Source organism: Vespula vulgaris, chromosome 19 (assembly GCF_905475345.1).
Source record: "Vespula vulgaris chromosome 19, iyVesVulg1.1, whole genome shotgun sequence".
Classification (NCBI taxonomy): Eukaryota; Metazoa; Arthropoda; class Insecta; order Hymenoptera; family Vespidae; genus Vespula; species Vespula vulgaris.
Genome location: NC_066604.1, coordinates 2,111,632 through 2,132,607, shown reverse-complemented (window position 1 = coordinate 2,132,607; position 20,976 = coordinate 2,111,632). Strand labels below are relative to the sequence as shown.

The following is a 20,976-nucleotide window of genomic DNA, read 5'->3' as shown; positions in this document are numbered from 1 at the left end:
GTCGTTTTAAAATTAATTAAATGGCAATGATTATCGAGTTAATTGGTATAATTAAAAATGACATATATTTATATATATAATTTTTCCTCTTTACGATTTATATTAATTATTAAAAAGCTTTGCATCCACCAATCGTACATCATCGAAGCGAAAGTTTACCGTACGCATATGAATATCCAAACGTTGGTTATCCAATAGTGCAAAACGTGGAACAAGCGATAGCTCCAACTTCTAAACAACTTGTAATAGTCAGTTTCATTGGATTGCTTTTACTTCTTGCTATCATTCAAAATACATTAGCTTCGGCCAAGAGGAAAGATACTATGGTAGATGTTCTTCCATCCAAACGAAAACGAGACGTTCATGCTATTTACGATTTTAATTCTGTCGTTAGTATCACTTTTATGCGTTCAATATTGATCTATACGATATCTTTATTATCTTCTATTAATTAATATTCGATAATTATTCCTTTACAATTCAACAGACTCCAGAAGAAGAAAAAGAAGAAGAACAAATTGTATTGAACGACGATGCTCGAGTACGTTGCATTCAAAAAACAATTTGTCTTGAAAATCAAAAACTATTTCAAGATCTAGGTTTAATAGGAAAAATTCTAGCGAAATATCTAACGTATGTATCGTAACTTCGTGTTATTTTTTCTTATAGTTAAAATAAGATTTGAATGCAATCGGTATCTATTAAGACAATATCTATTAGAATGATACAAATACATTTTTTTTTTTTCATATTCACGTTTGACGATCAGCTGTTCCGAAATGACAGATAATTTTTTCATTACAGAAGAAACGTCGAGAAATCTGTTAAATCATCTTCGGGATGGGATCGATTGGTCGAGGATGCAGGATCAGCTGGGTTACGTGGTGAAGATTGTGATCTTCTTTATAGGGATTGCGATAATCCTATAGTTTTTCTATCGCCGACCAAAGAGAAGAAAGTTGCTTCGAAAGAAGTGACATCTACGAGTTCAGAGTAACTCTGCAAAATATCGATTATTATATACATATTATATATATATATATATGTATGTATATATATATAGATAGATAGATATTATCTACATAGTTAATAAGAATTGCAAAATTAAACTAAAAATAAATAATAAAATTGATTATGTTATCACGAATATTTGATCTATTCCATTGTTCTTAATATTTCTTATTTATCTGAGATTTATATAAGATAGGACTTGTGTCAAGAATGTGAAAAGAAATGAAAGGCGGGCGATATTAATGACTTTTAATTTTAATTACAATATGCTGTGTTGTGTTTTTTTTTGTTCTTTATCCGCTACAAACATCGACATCTAGCCTGAACTATTTTAAACAGCAGTCCGCTCTATACACACACAACTTATTACTTTCTCTCTCTCTCTCTCTCTCTCTATTCATTTTTGCCGTTCTCTTTCTTTCTCTCTCTTTCTCTATTTCTTTCTTTCTTTTTCACTCTCATTCTTTCTCTCTCTCTCTCTCTCTCTCTCTCTCTCTCTCTCTCTCTCTCTCTTTCTCTTTTGTCCATGGAATCATAAAAAAATATCAAATTACGAACAAAATGTTAGAGACAAAAATGATCTTGCTTCTTATTTAGTTGTGTATGCTTTCCTTTTTCTCTCTTAAATCCTTCGTCGTTACCTTTCATTAGATTTTTTTTTTGACTTCTTTTTCCTCTCTTCCTTCATCCTCTCTCCTTTTCCCTCTTTGTCCTCGTCGTTTTTAACTAATTAATATTTTACGTAATAACGCTATCCATTATTATAATTAACATTAAGGCATTACATATTTATAAATTCTTCGTGTCACGCGCCATTAATGCGGTATCACCCTAACTTGTAAAACTTACGCTTAAATAGACTTGAGATCGCTTGTTGCAATAGTCCAGGCTTAATTAACAAAAAAAAAAGGAAAAGAAAAAGAGGAGAATATAGAAAATAAATAAAAAAAAAAAAGTTAAGAATTAAAATAAAATAAAATAAAATAAAACCACAAGGACGACTAAACGAAATTCGCGCATAACAATACATATACACAATAAGAAAGAAAAAAAAAGATATGGTCCTGGCCAGCAAACGACAACTTTTCAAATGTCCACTGCTTATATTTTTAATTTAAAAGAGTAATAATAATAATAATAATAATAATAATAATAATAAAATAATAAAAATTCCGAAGTATCTATATATATATATATAAAACGAGAACAAGATAGAGTCGTAGAAAAAAAAAAAAATAAAAATAAAGAAAAAAATTCATATCAATCTTTTTCTTCTATCCAATATTTTTTCACCATAATTACGGATACGTCAAGTAAAATAAAGTTTTTCTTTTTTTTTTCTTTTCAAAAAGGAAATACACCGTCTTTCTCTCTCTTTTTTTCTTTTCTTTTCTTTACTTTCTCTCTAATGTTTAATTCAATAAAATATTTTTGTCTCGCGTAAAATTGAGATATTATTTGTACCTACATACATACATATACATATATATATATACACATACATATATATATATATATATATATATATACTTATGCATATATTGATTCACATAATATTATCGGACAAAGAAAAAAAAACATATAAATTTTTGTCGACGTCATCTGGTACCAAAACAAAAAAAAAAAGAAAAGCTTCCATTTTAATCATTTTCACACAGAGATTCTCTCGTTCTCTTTCTAAATCATTGCATGTATTCACACATACACATACACACACACAGCTTAAATTGTTTAACTAATTATCGCACTGTCAATAAATTAGACACATTTGTCGAGGCAACATAGTTTTTGCACAGGCAGGCAGGCAGGCAGGCAGGCAGTTCACGAACGGAAAAATGAAAATTCGGAACACCTACACGTAAAGTTTGTTTGTCTGTTTGTTTTTTTCTTTTTCTTTTTTTTTTATTCAGAACACTCCTACTAACGAAACGCGTTCTCACTTTCACTTTCACTTTCACACATTCTCTCTCTCTCTCTCTCTCTCTCTCTTTTTCTTTCTCTTCTTTCTCATAATTAGAATCTAATATAATCGACTTTATTTTCTTTTCTTTCGTCACTTTTAATTCTTTTGCGAACGATCGATCGTGCACACGAATTTCTTTTTTTCTTTTTCTTTTGCGAGAATAATTAATCAAAACGAAAGTGATAAGAAGATAAAGAGAGAGATATGAACAATAATAATAATAGTAATAATAATAATAATATTAGTAATAGTAATAGTAATAGTAGTAGTAGTAGTAGTAGTAGTAATAGTAGAGTAGTAGTAGTACTAATAATAATAATAATAATAATGATAATAATAATAATGATAATATTAATGATAATAATTATTATTATTACTATTATAAGAAACGAAAAAACGAACGACATAGAAGGAAATAAAACAAAACGACTAATTAAACGAGAACAAATAAATCGTATCATTCATAACGCGGCGATATAGAAAAATTTTAACGAAGCGTATTCTTAATACGCGGAAAGAGAAACAACGAAAACTTAAAATAGAAGAGGAAGAGGAAGAAGAAGAGATTATAAGATCGCGAATATAATGTTCTATAACAAAAGATCGCGAATTAATCGAAAGGGAAACGAGAAACTAAGTTGTGGTATGTATGCTGTTGTTTCTTGTACTTACACACATACGTATACGCATGCACATACGTATACATATGCATATCAACCACAATCATCTCGTTCATTAATCATAATCTTTTTATCGAAACAATCACTCGGAATTTACGATGAGAGAAACGAATTAAAATTAAAAAAAAAGGAATGAGTGAAAAAAAAAGAAAGAAAAATGAAATAAAAACTTAGACTCCGATGATAAAAACTCGTTCACTTGCGATCTTGAATGTCGTCATTTCGTTACAAGAAAAAGATGAAAGAAAAAAAAAAAAAGAAAAGAGAAAAACAAAATGAAATAAAATTCCTGAATTCGCAATAATGTCGATTAACACGATATAATCGTTGATCGATACAATAATTAATGTTAAATCGTTATGAATTAAATATTTACAACGTTTCTTCTTTTTTTTCTTTTCTATCAACGCCATTTGTCATTAATTCTTTTCATGTATTGTGTACGTATACGTATGTGGGTTTGTGTGTTTCTTTCTGCGTGCGTGTTCGTGTGTGAATTATTTTTTTTTTTACACATACACGTTCGTATTATAATTCATACAAAATAGCGATAGAGGTATAGTGACGAGTGCAGAGCGATATTTTTTTTTTATGTCTTTTCCCTAAATAGCATCTATGCGAAACAACGAAGAAGTCTTTTATGTACGCTGCACGTTTTCTTCATCACGCACATTTTCTTTTTTTTTTCTTTTTTTTTTTCTTTTTAATTATTATTATTAATTTCTCACATATCGGCATATATATGTGTGTGTGTGTATATGTGTGCGTGTGTATCCGTCTGTCCTATGTATATAGATATTATCTATGTGTCTTTTATATCACGTATATCATCATTATCATCATCATTATCATCATCATCATCATCATCATCATTTCATTCTTTCCTCTCACTCTTTTATTCATTCATTATTTATTATTATCTGTTACATATTCGTGTCCGTTGCAAGCTTCGATAATTAGATTAAAAAATAAAAATAGAAAAAAGAAGATGAAAAAGAAATGTGGGAAAAAAAAGAGAGAAAAAAAAGTCATTAAAAAAGAGAGAACACGCACACAGACAAACGCAACGTCGTCATATATATCCTCCTTTCGAAGAGAGAGCGAAGGGTCGTTCGTTCTTTTTTTCCTTTTTTTTTCTTTTTTTTTCTTTCATTTTTCTTGCTTGGCTACTCCAAAAATACACAACAACAACAACAACAACAACAACATCACCACCACCACCACCACCGCTACCACACCTGCCAATGGATCGGGGTGAGCGTTAGGGTAAGTCGTTATTTATAAGGGAGACAATATTTCTCCCTTATATACTCCTTTTTCTTCTTATTTTTTTCTCTTCTTCTTCTTCTTCGTCTTCTTCTTCTTCTTCTTCCTCTTCTTCTTCTTCTTCATCTTCTTCTTTAAACCCCTTGGATCCAAATAGATTAATTTTTAATCTTTTCACGAGAAGAGAGAATGTGCACGGACTGAAGAGAACGGCTCGGCTGGTTTGTTTAATTGTTTGTTCGTTTGTTCGTTCGTTCGTTCGTTCGTTCGTTCGTTCGCTCGCTCGCTCGCTCGAATATCTTCTTTCATCATCAATGTCTTTTCATTGTTAATAATAACAATCGCAAAGTCTCCTCTTGCATTCTTCTTGAACCCTTCGTATATCATCAGGATTAAGAGAAGTAGTCAGAAGAACAGACTCTTTTTCTCTTTGGGAGTTATATCTGACAATAATAACAGGATACTCTGAAAGGATGTTCATCTTTTCTTTTCTCTTTATTCTTCTTGTCGTTTTTTTTTCTTTTATTTTTTTTTTAATATCCTACGATAAGGATATTAACCGATTGCGAGGAGATCGTGCGTATTGAAGGAACGACAAATTTTGGAAGACGAGTATCGCGAACACCTAGCGAGCCTGTGAACCTTTATGAACCTTCAAAAACGAGCTGTTATATGTTGATCAAAAGATAACATATACATACATACATACATATATATATATATACACAAACGTATTTTATATATATGATATACCTCACACATGATGTAGACAGACGTAAAATATATCTTATATATAAAACCTATAGATATATATATATATATATATACGTATATACACGTACACATACATATGTATATATAGAGAGAGAAAAAAATTGTAATAAGAGAGACGAAGAAAATTGGAGTTCCTTTCGAGACTAAATGCTCGCATTCAAAACGAGTCAAAAGCAAGAGAGAGACTCAGTCTTATTTGAAAAATTAAGGAAGCGAAATGTTACTTTTTTTCTGCTTTTCGTTTCCATAGATCATGCGAAATTGATTATTAATTTCTCGCAATCGGTTTTTAATCCTTTTCTCGATATCTGCTTACTATTCTTCTTCCTCTCTCTCTTTCTCTTTTTCTTTCTTTCTTTTCTACTTCACTTTTGTAGATGCATTCATCACTCATGACGATTATTCTCATTCCTTTTCTTACCCGACTGACATTATCGATTATCATTATCGTTATCGCTATAATTATTAATTATTAATTATTAATTATTATTAATATTAATATTATTATTATTATTATTATTATTATTATTAATATTATTAATATTATAATTAATATTATATCCTATGTACAAACCGACAGAGCGCGCCATTGACGGCCATTATTTTTTTTAACCTAAGCGACAAACGTAAGAGTAAAGAGTTACTAGGGACCAGTCGTAAATTGTGATGCTAATAGTATAATATATATAGTTACACGCCCGTTATATCGTTTTATTTTTATTTTTATTTTTATTTTTTTTTCTTATTATCATCATTATGATCATCATCATCATCATCATCATCATCATCATCATCATCATCTTCATCATTATTATCGTCAATATGATCCTCCGCATTCTCCCCTATTTTCTATATATCGTCATTATCAACATCGTTATCATCTCAGCATCAATCTCTATTTCATCGTCATCGTCAGTTTACATATTACAATCTGTTTTAATGACAGTCTAGAGTTGACAATTTGAATTCATTTTTGAAAACACGCATCCCATTATCCAACCTCACAATTTAATCTTTGTTTCCAAAGTTCGGTCGCGTTTTTTCTTTTCCCTACGATTTAATTAGGTATAGAATATTAGGTATAAGAATCTTCGTTTATTTAAGTTTAGATTAAAATTTTAGTCGAGGTAATTTTAAACGTGTTTTTCTCCTCTCTTTCTTATATTTTCTTCTTGTTCTTCTTCTTTTCTTCATTTTTCTTTTTTCTTTTTTTTTTGTTGTCGCTTCGTCTTTTCTCCATTCATCAAAAGTTCACGAAAAGGTTTGATCAGTTTTATCAAAATTTTTTGTTTTCGTCAGTTCCATTATCAACATCATTATCAACTTTGATTTTTTATTCTTTATCTTTCATCCATGTTAATATTCCACGAAGCTTCTCGAACGTCGTCGTCGAAGAAATAAGAAAAAAATTTTATATAACACGTCGTGTGTGGTATGTACCTGTAAATATATATATATATATATACGTATACATATATATACATATTCCTATGGGTTTGTTTTGTTCTCTTACCAAGCCCTTTTTTTTCTTGTCTCACGATAATACCTTCTAATTTATCCACACCCACTAAATAATACTTCGATTGGACCTAGTACGCTTAGAAAAAGATTTGAAAAAACGTGTCTCTATAAGTTGAAAAATGGTACACACGTATTCTTCGATCTTCGAATAATTTTTCATGAATGTATCTTGAATGATCTTTTTCTCTCTTTCTTTCTCTCTCTCTTTATATATATATACATCTATACATATATACATATATATATAGACAATATATATATATATTTATATAGATATATGTTATCTTTGTATTAATAATTATTAATATTAATCACCGGAAGTATTCGTAATTATTTCATTCGATACGAAGTTTATACGTGTTACCAAGGCCACGCGTGGTCTTCAATATTACTTCGATCATATTTGTCTAACACTTTCTCACACTTTTCTTTATTCATCCTTCAACGTTATCGTCTCAAACGTTCTTATCCTATTAAAATCTTAAACAACGACGTCAGAATTTTCCCTCTCACCCTCCTCCTTCCATCCCTCCCGAAAAAAAAGAAAAAAAAACAAGGGAAGAAAAAATACAAGATTTGAAGAAGAAAAATTAAAAACGCATGCTGGCCGCATCGTAGAGACAGGATATGGCAGATATATGAAGAGCATAAGCGAATTGATTTTCTCTCTCTCTCTCTCTCTCTCTCTCTCTCCATCTCTTTCTTTCTCTCTCTCTCTCTCTCTCTCTCTCTCCAGAGTGCCGCCTTGCGTGTGTCTAGTTTTAAAAATATGTATCATAACAATCAATAAAAGCTACACGATTAAAAAAAAATCGTATCTCGACAACATAAAACAACAATATCACACCTAAATAATTGGCTAATATCCGACGTTTCTCGCGCGCTCTCGTGGGATAGCGTCCAGATTAAATCATCATCATCATTATCATTATCATCATCATCATCATCAGCATCATCATCATCATCATAATCATCATCATCAACGTCATATCTATCGTTATCGTTATCATTATCATTATCATCATCTTCATCTTCATCTTCATCATTATCTTCATCATTATCTTTGTCATAATCGATATCGTTATCATCCATATCGCGACGAGAAAGTGGAAGAGGGCAACGAAGACGACGAGTACGACGAATACGACGAGTACGACGAGTACGACGAGTACGACGAATACGACGAGTACGACGAGTACGACGAGTACGACGAATACGAGGAATACGACGACGGAGACGAAGAAGACGAGGTCGAATATGCCGAAGCAATTGTTGACGATGACTCGGACGACGAAGACGACGATGATGTTCCATTCTCGTACGAACAACGTTGATACCATGACCCCTGGTACCCTAAGGCTAACCCTTCGCTAGACATTCGTCTTCTTGGACCGTCCACGCATTGTCGTCGTATCAAACGGTTCAGTCTACTGATCATCAAACGTTTCAAAAACAGAGACACGGATGGTGGACCGTTGTCTCGTTGGTGGTTTTGTTGGTTCAAGTAGTTACGATGTTGCTGCTGCTGCTGCTGCTGTTGCTGCTGCTGTTGTTGTTGTTGGCGAACAAACTGCTGCTGCTGCTGCTGCTGCTGCTGCTGTAGCTGTAGTTGTTGTTGTTGCTGCTGCTGTTGATGGTGGTGCGTTCCTTGGCGTGTGCGAGAGTAGCAGGAGGCCATAGTAGCCCATTTCTGTGCGTCGTGGTAGCAACGATGTCGCAAACTGCTGACATTCGCGACCTTTCTGATGATCGCTTCTCTTGATGCACCACACGGTGGTTACCTCCTGTCACGGTAAAGGAGATAAGTCTTCATCGCTTGTGGCAGATTTAATTCGTTGATCTTTTCCTCGAGTCTGTGCTTCCCGATCCGTTGTCTGATCACTCTTCGACAAAGATCCATCAAAGGTAAAGGTTCGGCTGGAAAGAGAGAAAGGAAGAAAGACAAATAAAATAAAAAGAAGAGGGAAAAGAAGAAATAATAAGTAAAGTACGAGAATATAAGAAGCGTGATATAATCCCTCAGGTTTTATATATATATATATATAAATATACTGTCTTACAAGAAAGAAACTTACGATCAAGACCACCGATATATTTCATCGTAATCTCGCAGTGTCCCCAGACAGCTGACACAATGGGATGTAGCTTTCTTCCTTTGAGACCTCTGAACGCGATCCCAAGATACTGTCCGTCCACTACGAAAGCTAACGTGCCCTCGTCCATATCGAGTACAACTGTCGATATCAAACGTAAAAATTTTTGCTGGTATATATTCCCACAAGAAAAAAAAAACGACAGAAAAGAAAAGAAAAGAAGAAACGAAACGAAACAAACCGATTATAAACGAAAGACGAATCTTACCCAGAAATTTATCGGGCACGATAAAGGTCTCGTCTGGTTTAAGTAGCGCCGGATACGTAACACCGACATTGTTCTTCGAGTCATGATAGAGTTTATTCCTACCGAGATCCCATCCCCAACTGAGGTCATTGTTACCAACGAGACTCTGATAGCCAACGCTATGAAGGGGCGCGTCTGCGGTCGCAACACCGACCACAGCGTGTGTACCACGTTGCCTCGTGCTCCAGTAAAGCTCCCACACGTGCATACCCTTCGTATAACCGACCTTCCCTCGTATGCAATCGGTACTCTGTGCAACGGGGTGCCGGTGAAACGTCAGCTTGTCGTCGTCCTGAAAACAATCGTCAAGGGAATTGAATTTAGGATACTCCGAGTATATTCGATGATTCATAGGACTCCTAAGAGACCAAACTAACTGTTCTCTTACCAACTTTATATCAGCCGGGTGTATCAGAGCGTAAAAAATATTTATTATACAACGATACGTACGTGTGGTATATTATCGAGAGAAAGGAATCTTTATTTCTTGTTTTCTGTCTTTTTATATATTTGTTTTTTTTTTCTTTTCTAGAGATATTACGAGAAGGAAAGAAATGGACCGATACGAGTGATATATGAAAATGAAGGGGAAAGATATAATAGGCCCGAAGGGGTGCAAGGTAGAAGAGCACAAAAATAAAAAAAAGGGAGAAAGAAGAAAGAAAAGAAGAAAAGATATACGAGCTTTACCTTAACAAATATGTTGAGACTGCGGTCGTCAGCGTTCCAGCTGTGATGAACTTGAGTTTCCCGCGATGCGGGCGGCATATCGAGGAGGACATCGAGACGAGCTGGCCTCGACAAGTCTTGCGCCAACTCCCTTGGTACCACCGGTTTGTACGCCACTGCGCCGCCACCACCGACACCAACTCCGCCGCCCGCTCCAGCTCCGCTCTCGCGCGTCACGCTCTTCACGCCGCCTGAATGCCAAGGGAAACAGAGAGAGAGAGAGAAAGAGAGAATATAATAACAAAAAAAATTTTTTTTTCTTGTTTGTGTTGTCGGTTTTTTTTCTTGTTGCGTCGTTGGTTTTTTTTCTTTCTTTTTTTTTTTTTTTAACAAAGAAAAAAGAAGAAAGGAAGTGAACGAAAAGAATGAAAGAGAGAAATGGAAATCAAAAAGAAGAGAACAGAGAAAGAGAGAGAATTCAAAATTCTACTCTGAACAACAAAACGCCGCCTACGCATCAGACGTATGGATTTCTTCGCGAGTTTTGTGTGGGTGGGTCTCGACCTATACTATAATCCGCAAAGCAAGAGAGAGAGAGAGAGAGAGAGAGAAAAAGAATGTATTCTAGCTTTCTTTATTTCGCCAACTTTAGATCTGTCCGGATATATCGCAGCACAGATGATATCTATACCATCGATCTTAAATATCGAACAGTTTAATCGTCCCGTCATATCGACGATTCATTCTTTTAACGAAATACTTGGAAAGGACGGGATTTTATTTTCTCGACAATTTTCGTAACAAAAAGCATAGTTCTTATTAAGAATTCAGACGGTGTCGAGTGGATACCTGCCGCCGGCAACGCATCCTGATCATGATACCAACGAAGGGAGATGGAGAGAGAGAGAGAGAAAGAGAGAGAGAGAGAAGGGAAAAAAGATTTGCCAAGAAAGAAGAAGAAAAAAGAAGAAGAGAGAGAGAGAAAGAAAGAAAGAAAAAGAAAGAGAGAAAGAAAGGAGAAAGAAAAGGGGAGGGAGATGGAAGAAAAATAATGGGGGTCCAGCGACGGGTAGGGCTTGCCTAAAAAGTTTTGGAAGGTTTCTTTGGTAAGGGTCCGTCGTTCTCCAGTACCGATCCATATCCTCGGTCTGTAGTTTATTTGCTCGGGCAGCTGTTCCCGCGTTCAAGGGCTCGATGAGGGTCCTGGAAAGGACCGTGAGGATTTGAAAGGATCTCCCTGATGGTAGAGAACGAAGGGCACTAATAGAAAGAGGCCCTTGGCCCTTTCACGGCCATACACCACTATCGAAAAAGAGAGAGAGAGAGAGAGAGACCCTGGGGGCTGTCTCTTTCTCTTTCTCTTTCTCTCTCTCTCTCTCTCGTTCAACACGTCCCTGAGTCTCCTTCTTTCTTTCTTTCTTTTTTTCTTTCGTTCTTTATTTCTTTCGTCCTTTCGTTCTTTTTTTAGGGCGTCGGTACCTTTTCAAAGCTTCACACAGCGCGGACCACGTACAATACGATAGTCGATCGTAAATTTCACGGGTGAAGTCGAGACCACGGATTAACGCGATGAAGTCTCGTAAATTCGAAGATATCGTAAGAAGTATAACTTTCTTCGTTGTCCTCCGTCGTTATCGATCATCGTTACATCTACACTTCCCTTCTATATATCCTAAATATCAGGAATGAATCCTTGATTCTGTCACGAGTCCCGCGGACGATTTATTTTGTTTTCTTTTACTTTCTTCTTTTCTTTTTTACCTTTTTTATTACTTTTCTCAACGTGATATTTATTATTATTGTTACTGTTCTTATCATCATCGTGATTATCGTTATCGTTATCATTATCATTATCGTCATCGCATTGAGTGACGTAGTTCGGAGATATACGTTCACCAATCGAACGATGATGACACACACGGCAGGCTCGTTCTTACGAAACCGGATAGAACGGATACGGAGAGAGAGAGAGAGACAAATAAACGCACAGAAGCAAACGTATACACGTTTTAACAATCAAGGTTGTCCTCCTTCTCAATGCGTTTTCGAATTAATAAAATCGATTTCATCGATTTGCACGGAGAATTAAATGCAATTTAACCGAACATCGAAATCGATTTATGGATTAACAGAGATAATTATCCTGTAGAGAATATTTTATCCTTATGGTATCAAAAAGAAAGACAGACAGAGAGAGAGAGAGAGAGAGAGAGAGAGAGAAGGATTTGATTCTCTCAACTCTCTAAGAGTTCCACCCTTTCCTCTGAAAAAGGGTCTGAGCATGGAACACGACGAGAGAAACCTGTTCAAGGATCTCTACCTGAACAGGTAGTTAAACTCTGAAATAGGAGACCTTGACCTCGCGAGTTGAGATCGTTATAACACGATGAGAATCATAGCAATGGTCTGAATATGAATCGAAAAAGTCCAATCGACCAAAACGGTAATTACAAAAGAATGAACTGATCTAAAAAAGAAAGCTAAAAAACTAAAAGAAGAAAAGAAAAAAACAGCCAACGATCTATTTTTCCCAATAGTTAATTCATCAAAAAAAATATATATATATATACATATTCATTCGATCAAAATAACAACGAATGATAATCCTCAAACTTATACGGGATCCTAGAATAAGTAGGCCGTTCATGTTGTTTAGAGTAGAGTAGAGTAGAGTAGAGTAGAGTAGAGTAAAGTAGAGTAAAGTAGAGTAGACTAGAGTAGACTAGAGTAGACTAGAGTAGAATAGAAGTAAAGTAGAGATAGAGTAGAGGTAGAGTAGACTTATCTTAACATCGTTCAAGAGTCTCTCTCCCTCTCCCTCTCTCTCTCTCTCTCTTTCTATCCATCTATCTATCTATCTCTTTCGCCGAGGAGGTAAAGAGACCGAGGCTAACCTGAAATCTTTTGGCCCATGTTCATGCCCCGATGATGGGAGCGATGGTGTGGGTGATGCCGGTGATGATGCGGGTGGTGTCGGTGCTCGGTGCACTGCTTGCCCGCCGGCAGCCTGTGCCTGTGGTGCCTGGTGCCGCCGGTGGTGGTGGTGGTGGTCGTCGTGGTGGTGGTTGTTGTCGTGCTGGTGAGATGATGGTGATGGTGATGGTGGTGATGGTAGTGGTGGTGATGGCCGGTGGTCGGTGGTGCAGCAGGCACCGTGCCACCGTCGATTCCCGCTCCTCCTCCTCCTCCTCCTCCTCCCCCACCTCCTCCTCCCCCACCGCCTCCTCCTCCTCCTCCTCCTCCTCCTCCACCTCCTCCTCCGCCTCCGGTACCACCAGTCGCGCCGTTTCCGCGGCTACCGCCCCCGCTCACGCAACGATTCGCTTTGTACCTGCAATGCGAACAGAAGCACCCGGTTAATTCGTCTCGCTATTTTTCTTTCTTTCTTTCTTTCTTTCTTTCTTTCTTCATTTCTCTCTCTTTCTTTTTCTCTTTGTTTCTCTTACACACACATATCAATTGGCATTGTGCGTGGTTTCGTGCCAAGAATCATCGTCGAGGTCGACGGACGATGTAATTAGTTATTACATTTTTGCCAGTTTCTTCCGAAGAAACAAGATCTAAACTAAACTCCCGATCTCACACCCCCACCTAATTTTTCTTGTTACTTTTTCCTTTTTCTTTTAGAAAATCGTTTATTTCTTTTTCTTTTTTATTATTGTTATTATTATTGTTGCTGTTTCTTTTTAATGGTTTTATGGAACAATACCGAGCGAAGAAAATTAGAAAATGTTCTATTGCATGGAATGTGACACTATAATGGATAGAGAGAGATGTTGTTTTCCTTTTTTTTTTTTTCTTTAAATTCGAAACGACGCGATAACGAGAAAGAGAGAGGAAGAGTAATTATGGGAGTGATTAAAAGAGAATTTGATGAATGAATATTGCGAAACAACTAAATATCTTTCTATGAATGGATCATAAACTATACATTGTAGTTGCACGGATTAAGAATGTAACCACGGAAAATACTTTTGACATCTTTTCTTTGTCCTCTTTCCCTCCTTTTTTTTCTATACTGCTTTTTTTTATTCGATCGTATTACGAGGGGTAATTGGATCGCTGCGGTGAATTTTTCACGTTGGTCACCTTCTTCTCTCTTTCTCTCTTTCTCCCTCCCCCCTCTTCTTTCTCGGCAACCCTGATCGACCTAGCACACGTATCCGTTTGCCGTTGGTAACTTCCGTTCACGGACACCGGACATTGACATCCTGGATCCGCGACTGGGTTCGTTCATATTCCCGCGATTATCGTTGTCGACAAAAATTCAAGAAAATCTTTTGTTCGTTCAATAACTATCGATTATGTAAAAGGATTTTTACGTTCGTAACTTCTATTTTTTATTTATTTATTTTTTTGAGCGAAAGAAAAAAATTTTCTGTCAACTTCAGATCGAGTAATTAATTAACCAATTCTTTTGAGTTATAATTATTTCCCTTGAAGCTTCATGATATGTAATGAACGTTTATGCGAAATGAACCGAGTTTCCTTAGAAATGTTCTTCAAAAAATCAATGACCTCTTTTTCGAGACCTCTTTTCAAACTTATTTTTGTTTTCGTTTTCTTTCCTCTTTTTCTCCGAACGATCTAGAACCCGATTCCTAATTTTAAAGTATTAACAAATTAATCTGAAAGAAATTTCCAAAGACAATGGATCGATTTTTAATATCACCTAGAAACATTTCATTCAACCCTGAATGTTGAAAACACTTTTATAAATAAAATTGTCACCCAATGATATCTGTTTTATTAATGAAATGTAGCGTCGTCACGTTAGATATGACTCAAGAGTTCTCGGAGAAAAATAGTCTAGTCACGTCAGCAATGACCTCATATAGTTCAAAGGGTTAATTGAACTCTTGAAAGAAAGTTTTGTCTGGCAAAGTCGAAAAGGATCCATTAATTTTCAATCTTAATTTAGTCAATGATGTTTTTTCCTCGACGATCAAAGAATAAATACGTGGAAAAAAATAAGTAAATAAATAAATAAATAAATGAAACATACATACACGTATACTAACCTTCGAAATAATTACGAAACCTTTCTTAATTAATCATCGCCAAGCTGAATGAATAAACCATCGCGATTGTTACTAGAACTCTTAACAGGAAATGCGGTCGAGAAACCTCGATTTTAATTTCCCGTTTGTTAGTGGTCAAGGAAGAGCCCAATGTTAAAGAGAAAGATAGAGACGCCCTTTGTGTTCTGTGTTATGCTTTCTTAGTTATACACATATCTCTTCTTAGTTATACATATGTATATTCATTATCTTTCGGAACGTATTTATCGAATGTATTTCGAAAAAGTAAAGGAAAGAAAGGAAAAGAGAAAGAAAAAAAAACAGAAACTTTTTAATAAAACAATCTCAACAGTTCCTCTTTAAAATTCACGGATTACTTTCTTTTTCGGAGTCATGTCCGATAAAGAAAAAAAAGAAAAGAAAAGGAAATAAGTAAATAAATAAAAAGAAGCTAAACGAATATAAAAAAAGAAAAGAAAAAAAGAAACGATATCGATGTAAACTTTCCGTATAATCATTTTTCTTTCTCGATTCTGATAAGGTCAAAAAAAGAGAAGAGAGTACTACTTACAGGAATTAAACTATCAACTCTGTCTTTCCTCTAAATCTCTTTATCTCCTTAGAAAGAAAGAAAGAAAGAAAGAAAGAAGGAAGGAAAGAAAGAAAGAAGAGGCAAAAAAAAAATAGAAAATAGAGAAAAAAGAAACAAAGATAAAGATAGACCAGATGAAGAAAAGACAAATGAAGGAGTGCGTAAAGAAAAATGAATTCTTTTTAAAGTAAAACGATCATTTCGACTATAACAAAAAAAAAGAGAAAGAGAAAGATGAGGAGAGAGAGAGAGAGAGAGAGAGAGAGAGAGAGAGAGAGAGAGAGAGAGAGAAGATCGAACTTGGTGGAGGCGGCCAACCGACGCCGGTATTGATCCGCGGGGGTCACCTTTGCCCCACCTCGACACGGGAACAGCCCCCAAATCCACCCCCACAACCTCCAACACAGCCACCCTTTCCAGACCGTCGCTCTACCCCTCAACTCTCTCTCTCTCTCTCTTTTTCTCTCTCACTCTCACTCCTTCTGCAAAGTAGACCGGCAAAAATGCCCCGGGAAAAATCCGGCGCGCATTGCAGACATTCCTCTCTCTCTCTCTCTCTCTCTGTCTGTCTCTCTCTCTCTCTCTCTGTCTCTCTTTCTTTCTCTTTTTCTATCTCACGAAGAAAGAAGGAAAAAGAAGGGAATAACGCGAGATAGATGAATTTATTCCTATTCCGAAGCCGTCACATCTCCACCCCCACCAATCGAAACTTCGTGTGAATGGAAGAAGGCATACGTGGATGAACTCATTCTTTCTCCTCTTTCTTCTCTCTTTTTCTTTCTTTGTTTCGTTTTATTTCGTTTGCTTATATATTTTTGTTACATCTACTTACTACTTCTTTCTACTTTTCAATCTCACTACGTTTCGATAAAAAGAGAGATATCGTCAAAGAAAGGAAGAGATATAGAAAGAAAGAGAGCATGTTATGTATCATATGATAAATAATTATATATGTAAGCTTACGAAATTTAGACCGGTCTGTTTACGTTATAATGAATCACGTTAAATGAATGATTGAATGAAGGGATTTAATTGATTCATTAATATCAATTAATTTTTATCCAAAATGTATCAGTTATTACTATTATTATTATTATTATTATTATTATTGTTATTATTATTATTTCGTCGTCTCTCATAACGTGATATCATTTTTTATTATTCGATTAAGATGATTACAAAAAGATCGAATCAAAAAATCTCGTTCCGCTTATGATCAAAGTGTTTATTAAGTATTTCATGAGTTAAATTTGAACATCGCAGTTAACCATCGGCAGAACCAGTTGGCAACCGGTACTCAACAACACCCTGCAGCGACATGCAGATGTCAATTGCATTCAATGATACTGAAACGACACGTAATGCACGTAGCAGCAGCGTATTCTCCCTCTTCTTTTCCCCTTGCTCTCCCTTTCTTCGTCACTTCGTCGTTGCCGTCATCGTCACGGTAATCAAAAGTTAATCGACATTTAATTCAACAGGATGACATATTTCACGATTTAACGGTACGATAATTTTTCATTGTTTTTTTCTTTCTTCTCTTCCTTCTTTCTTTTTTTGATAATTACATTACACTATTTAAGAGTGTATAAAAAAGAAAAGATACAAAAAAAGAAAAATAAAAGATGACAAGGCGATAAGAAACACTTGCTGTTAAGATGTCAATAGGATCGAGGCCAGCTTCGTCACGATCTCATCTCGTTAATCACTTTAATCTTGGCGCCACTTGTAAAATATCGAATTAGCGGATTTTTAAGTTATTATTTTATTATTATTGTTTTTGTTTTCGTTGTTGTTTTTTCCAGGTTACGCGAGGTTTACAGTAGTAACTAAGCGAATAATAACGGTCGTTCACACTTTACGGCTTAGTGATCCGGCTTAGAAGCGGAACAGCTGACGGCACAGGCTACTAGCTGGTTCGCCAACACACCTGTTCACCAGCTGCTAGGACAAAGGGCTGACTCGTACGTTGTACTCAGACAGACAGACAGAGAGAGAAACAGAGAGAGAGAGAGAGAGGAAGAGAGAGAACCTTCTTGCAGACGATGCAAGAAATAATAAAAAACAAAACAAAACAAAAAAGAAAGAAAAAGAAAAAAAACTAAAGAAAGAGTGTGCCTGTGTGTATGCGCGAAAAAGAGAGAAAGACAGAGAGAGAGAGAGAGAGAGAGAGAGAGAGAGAGAGAGAGAGAGAGAAGACTCTTTTGTACTGCGAGCTAATTTCGAAGTTTCATTGGAGCTTTCGAGGATTTAGCATTTTCGAGCCACACCCCATTCAGATTTGGTCGTCATTGATGGAAACAATGGTATTCGCTTGATTGAAACTCGTATATTAATCTTGAGGTTCTTATATATTACACACACACACACATATATATATATATAAATATGTTCGTATATACATCGATAAAGTATATTATCTTAACATTTTTTTCTTATCGATGTTACAGATGTATATATAGGCAGTTTCGTAGGAAATACCTCCCGAAAAGGATTCGTTAACGATAAAACATCATTTTGAGTTGGTTATTAAGGCCACGCCCTATTGCTGAATTCTTCGAAACAATGAGCATAAGCAAAACGATTGCTGTTATGACGTTGCTGTTGCTACTAGCTTCTACTTCTCTCTCCTTCTCTCTTTTTTTCTGACTCTCTCTCTCTCTCTCTCTCTCTTTCTTGCACTTAACTTGATCGAAGTCAAATATCGGGGGCGGCCGTTAGCTTTCAGCTGCACTCGCGTACGCTCGATGAGATCATCGATCTTCTTGTAGAAGCTCAGCAGAGAAAGAGAGAGGAATAGTTACGATATAATATATTCGGTTGCTTACGAAAACCGTGTATCATGTAATATAAGCGATAAATTCAAACTGAAGTCTCTTTGAAGGATCGAAACGACGTTTCCAACAAGAGAACACAATCGTTGCACATCTGATAGATAGAGTATAGTGTATATCGAGTATAAATATATTTATGATACCATATTTTTTTATGATCGAGCGTATAAAAAATTTCGTTGGGATAAAAACAAAATGATATTGTGTAACATTTATGGCTTGATTTGGAGTTATTTAAAATTTGTGGAGCGAAATTGATCGATTACCATAATAAAATTTACTCCAATAAAGGATAGACATATTTTTCTATCGTTCATGGCGCCGTTCCGCGTCATCGTCGAATGGAAAAACGAAAGGCAGAAGAGAAAGATAGATATATACGCAGACACACACACGTGTGTATATCTGGACCTGCCAGCCTCTCTTCTATCTATCTCTCTCATATAGAAATACACACGAGCATCGCACACGCATACAAGTCAACCCGTCCGATGCATTCGACGAGGCTGCGTTTTTCGCAGTAGGACTGGTTCCCGAAGACGATGTCCTTGGTGGATGATACTCCAACAAGTCTCTCGCTGTTTACTACACGTCCTGCCACGTCGTTGATTCTTTAGATAAACGTAACAAAAAAAAAAAAACAAAGAAAAAAAAACAGAAAAAAAATTGTAAAAGAAAAAGACAGAAAAAATAGAAAATAAAAGGGAAAAAAATATAATAAAAAAAATGAAAAGAAAAAACGATCGAAGGAACTTGAAAAATCTTATCGAGGATAAATCGATCCAATAATAATTCAATTTTGATAATAATTTTCTAACAAAACGTTCTCTCTCTATTTTTATATATATATATATATATATATATATATATATATATATATAATCTCTGGACGATGTAATTATCTTTTTGAGAAGATGACGACGACGATGACGACGACGACGACGATTATGACGATGATGACGACGAAAAAGAAATTGTAGAAGAAGTGTAAAAAGTAGTAAGGGATAGGACGTTATCATATTTTATCATAGACAGATAACGTAGAAGAGATGCAGGCAACATTACTGAGTACCTATCAAAGCACGTGTGCGTTTATCTCCTCCACCTCCTCCACCTCTTGGCGCCTCTCTCCTTTCATTCCGGCGCAATGCGCGCATCGAGAGGCAAGGTTCAACGACCGCGATTTATGTGATCTTGCGTGGCCTTGGAGGACAGGCCGGATGTTGCGAAGCTGACAAAGAGAGCGAGAAAGAGAGAAAGAGAAGGAGAAAGTGTGAAAGAGATATACCGATCGACAAAAAGAGTTTACGATAAAGAGATGATCCAATGAACGATCTATGATTTATGATTGAGATTTTGATCTAGTATATGATGAAGAGATTAATCAAAAAAAAAAAAAGGAAGGAAAAAGGAAAGAAGAAGAAAGAAGATCTACGATCTACGATCTAATAAATCATAAAGAGATGAATGAAATAAAAAAAAGAGAAGAAAAGAAAAAGATCTATGATCTATATAAATTACGATTGATCCGTGCAAACGTATAAACGATGACGAATATTATCATAAATGATACAATAATAATAATAAAAAATAAAAAGGAAAAAAAACACAGAAGGGATGTTTCATATGAAATGACTGATGACTAAAAAACTAGCAATAGTTTTTCTTTGAGAACTCGTTAAGGAAACGCATAAATGCACGTACACACACTTGGCGAAGCTTGCACTTCCTAGAGATTGTTTCAGACAACGGACAATGCATTTTACGAGCTCGATATCGAGCAATGCTGTTTTAATCGTCACAATTATATTCGCGAAGACGAAATAAACGAAAAGAAGAAGGAGAGAGGAAAAGAGAGAGGGAGAAAGAAAAAGAGAAAGAGTAAGAGGAAAAGAAGAAGAAAAAGAAAGGTTTAGTCGTTTGCTCCGTACAAGGAGTTACGAACCTGCGCACGAAGAAGAAAAGAGAAAGAAAGAAAGAAAGAAAGAAAGAAAGAGAGAGAGAGAGAGAGAGAGAAGCATGAACAAGAGACAATGAACAATCGTACATTGTTACGAGTTATAGCATTGTTACTCCACCATGCCCGGGATCCCCGTGTTCACATAATTAGGCTGTAAACGTTTCGAGACAATCACCATTGTTTCGTCTCTCTCTCTCTCTCCTCCCTCTCTCTTTTTTTCTTTTACCCCCTGCCGGATTAAACCCCCTTCTTCTTTCTCTTCTTCCTCTTTTTTCATTTTTCTTC

The 20,976-nt window shown here is 35.6% G+C and overlaps 2 protein-coding genes across 7 annotated transcripts in view; one reads left to right on the top strand and one right to left on the bottom strand.

Annotated features, from left to right (window-relative positions):
- Positions 1 to 26: 26 nt before the first annotated feature.
- Positions 27 to 8,549, top strand: LOC127070874 (putative uncharacterized protein DDB_G0270496). The gene is made up of 6 exons (XM_051009418.1): positions 27 to 45; positions 118 to 389; positions 488 to 633; positions 805 to 993; positions 6,817 to 6,821; positions 8,323 to 8,549. The coding sequence occupies exons 1-6, from the start codon at positions 27 to 29 to the stop codon at positions 8,547 to 8,549; spliced, it is 858 nt and encodes a 285-aa protein (XP_050865375.1).
- Positions 1,244 to 20,976, bottom strand: part of LOC127070777 (protein gustavus) — an 86,790-nt gene continuing 67,057 nt past the window's right edge. For all 6 annotated transcript variants that reach the window (XM_051009196.1, XM_051009197.1, XM_051009198.1 and 3 more), the window contains 5 exons: positions 13,179 to 13,615; positions 10,306 to 10,535; positions 9,577 to 9,907; positions 9,291 to 9,449; positions 1,244 to 9,132 (listed from right to left, as the gene is read on the bottom strand). In XM_051009196.1, coding sequence (XP_050865153.1) covers positions 8,993 to 9,132; positions 9,291 to 9,449; positions 9,577 to 9,907; positions 10,306 to 10,535; positions 13,179 to 13,615 — 1,297 coding nt within the window. In that variant the 3' untranslated portion in view covers positions 1,244 to 8,992. The remainder of the gene's footprint in view (positions 9,133 to 9,290; positions 9,450 to 9,576; positions 9,908 to 10,305; positions 10,536 to 13,178; positions 13,616 to 20,976) is intronic.

Bases quoted from the DNA above. Each gene is read 5' to 3' on its own strand.
- LOC127070874 (XM_051009418.1), top strand. The intron at 390-487 runs GTTAGTATCACT...ACAATTCAACAG, and splicing joins TTTACGATTTTAATTCTGTC to ACTCCAGAAGAAGAAAAAGA. The intron at 634-804 runs GTATGTATCGTA...TTTTCATTACAG, and splicing joins ATTCTAGCGAAATATCTAAC to AAGAAACGTCGAGAAATCTG.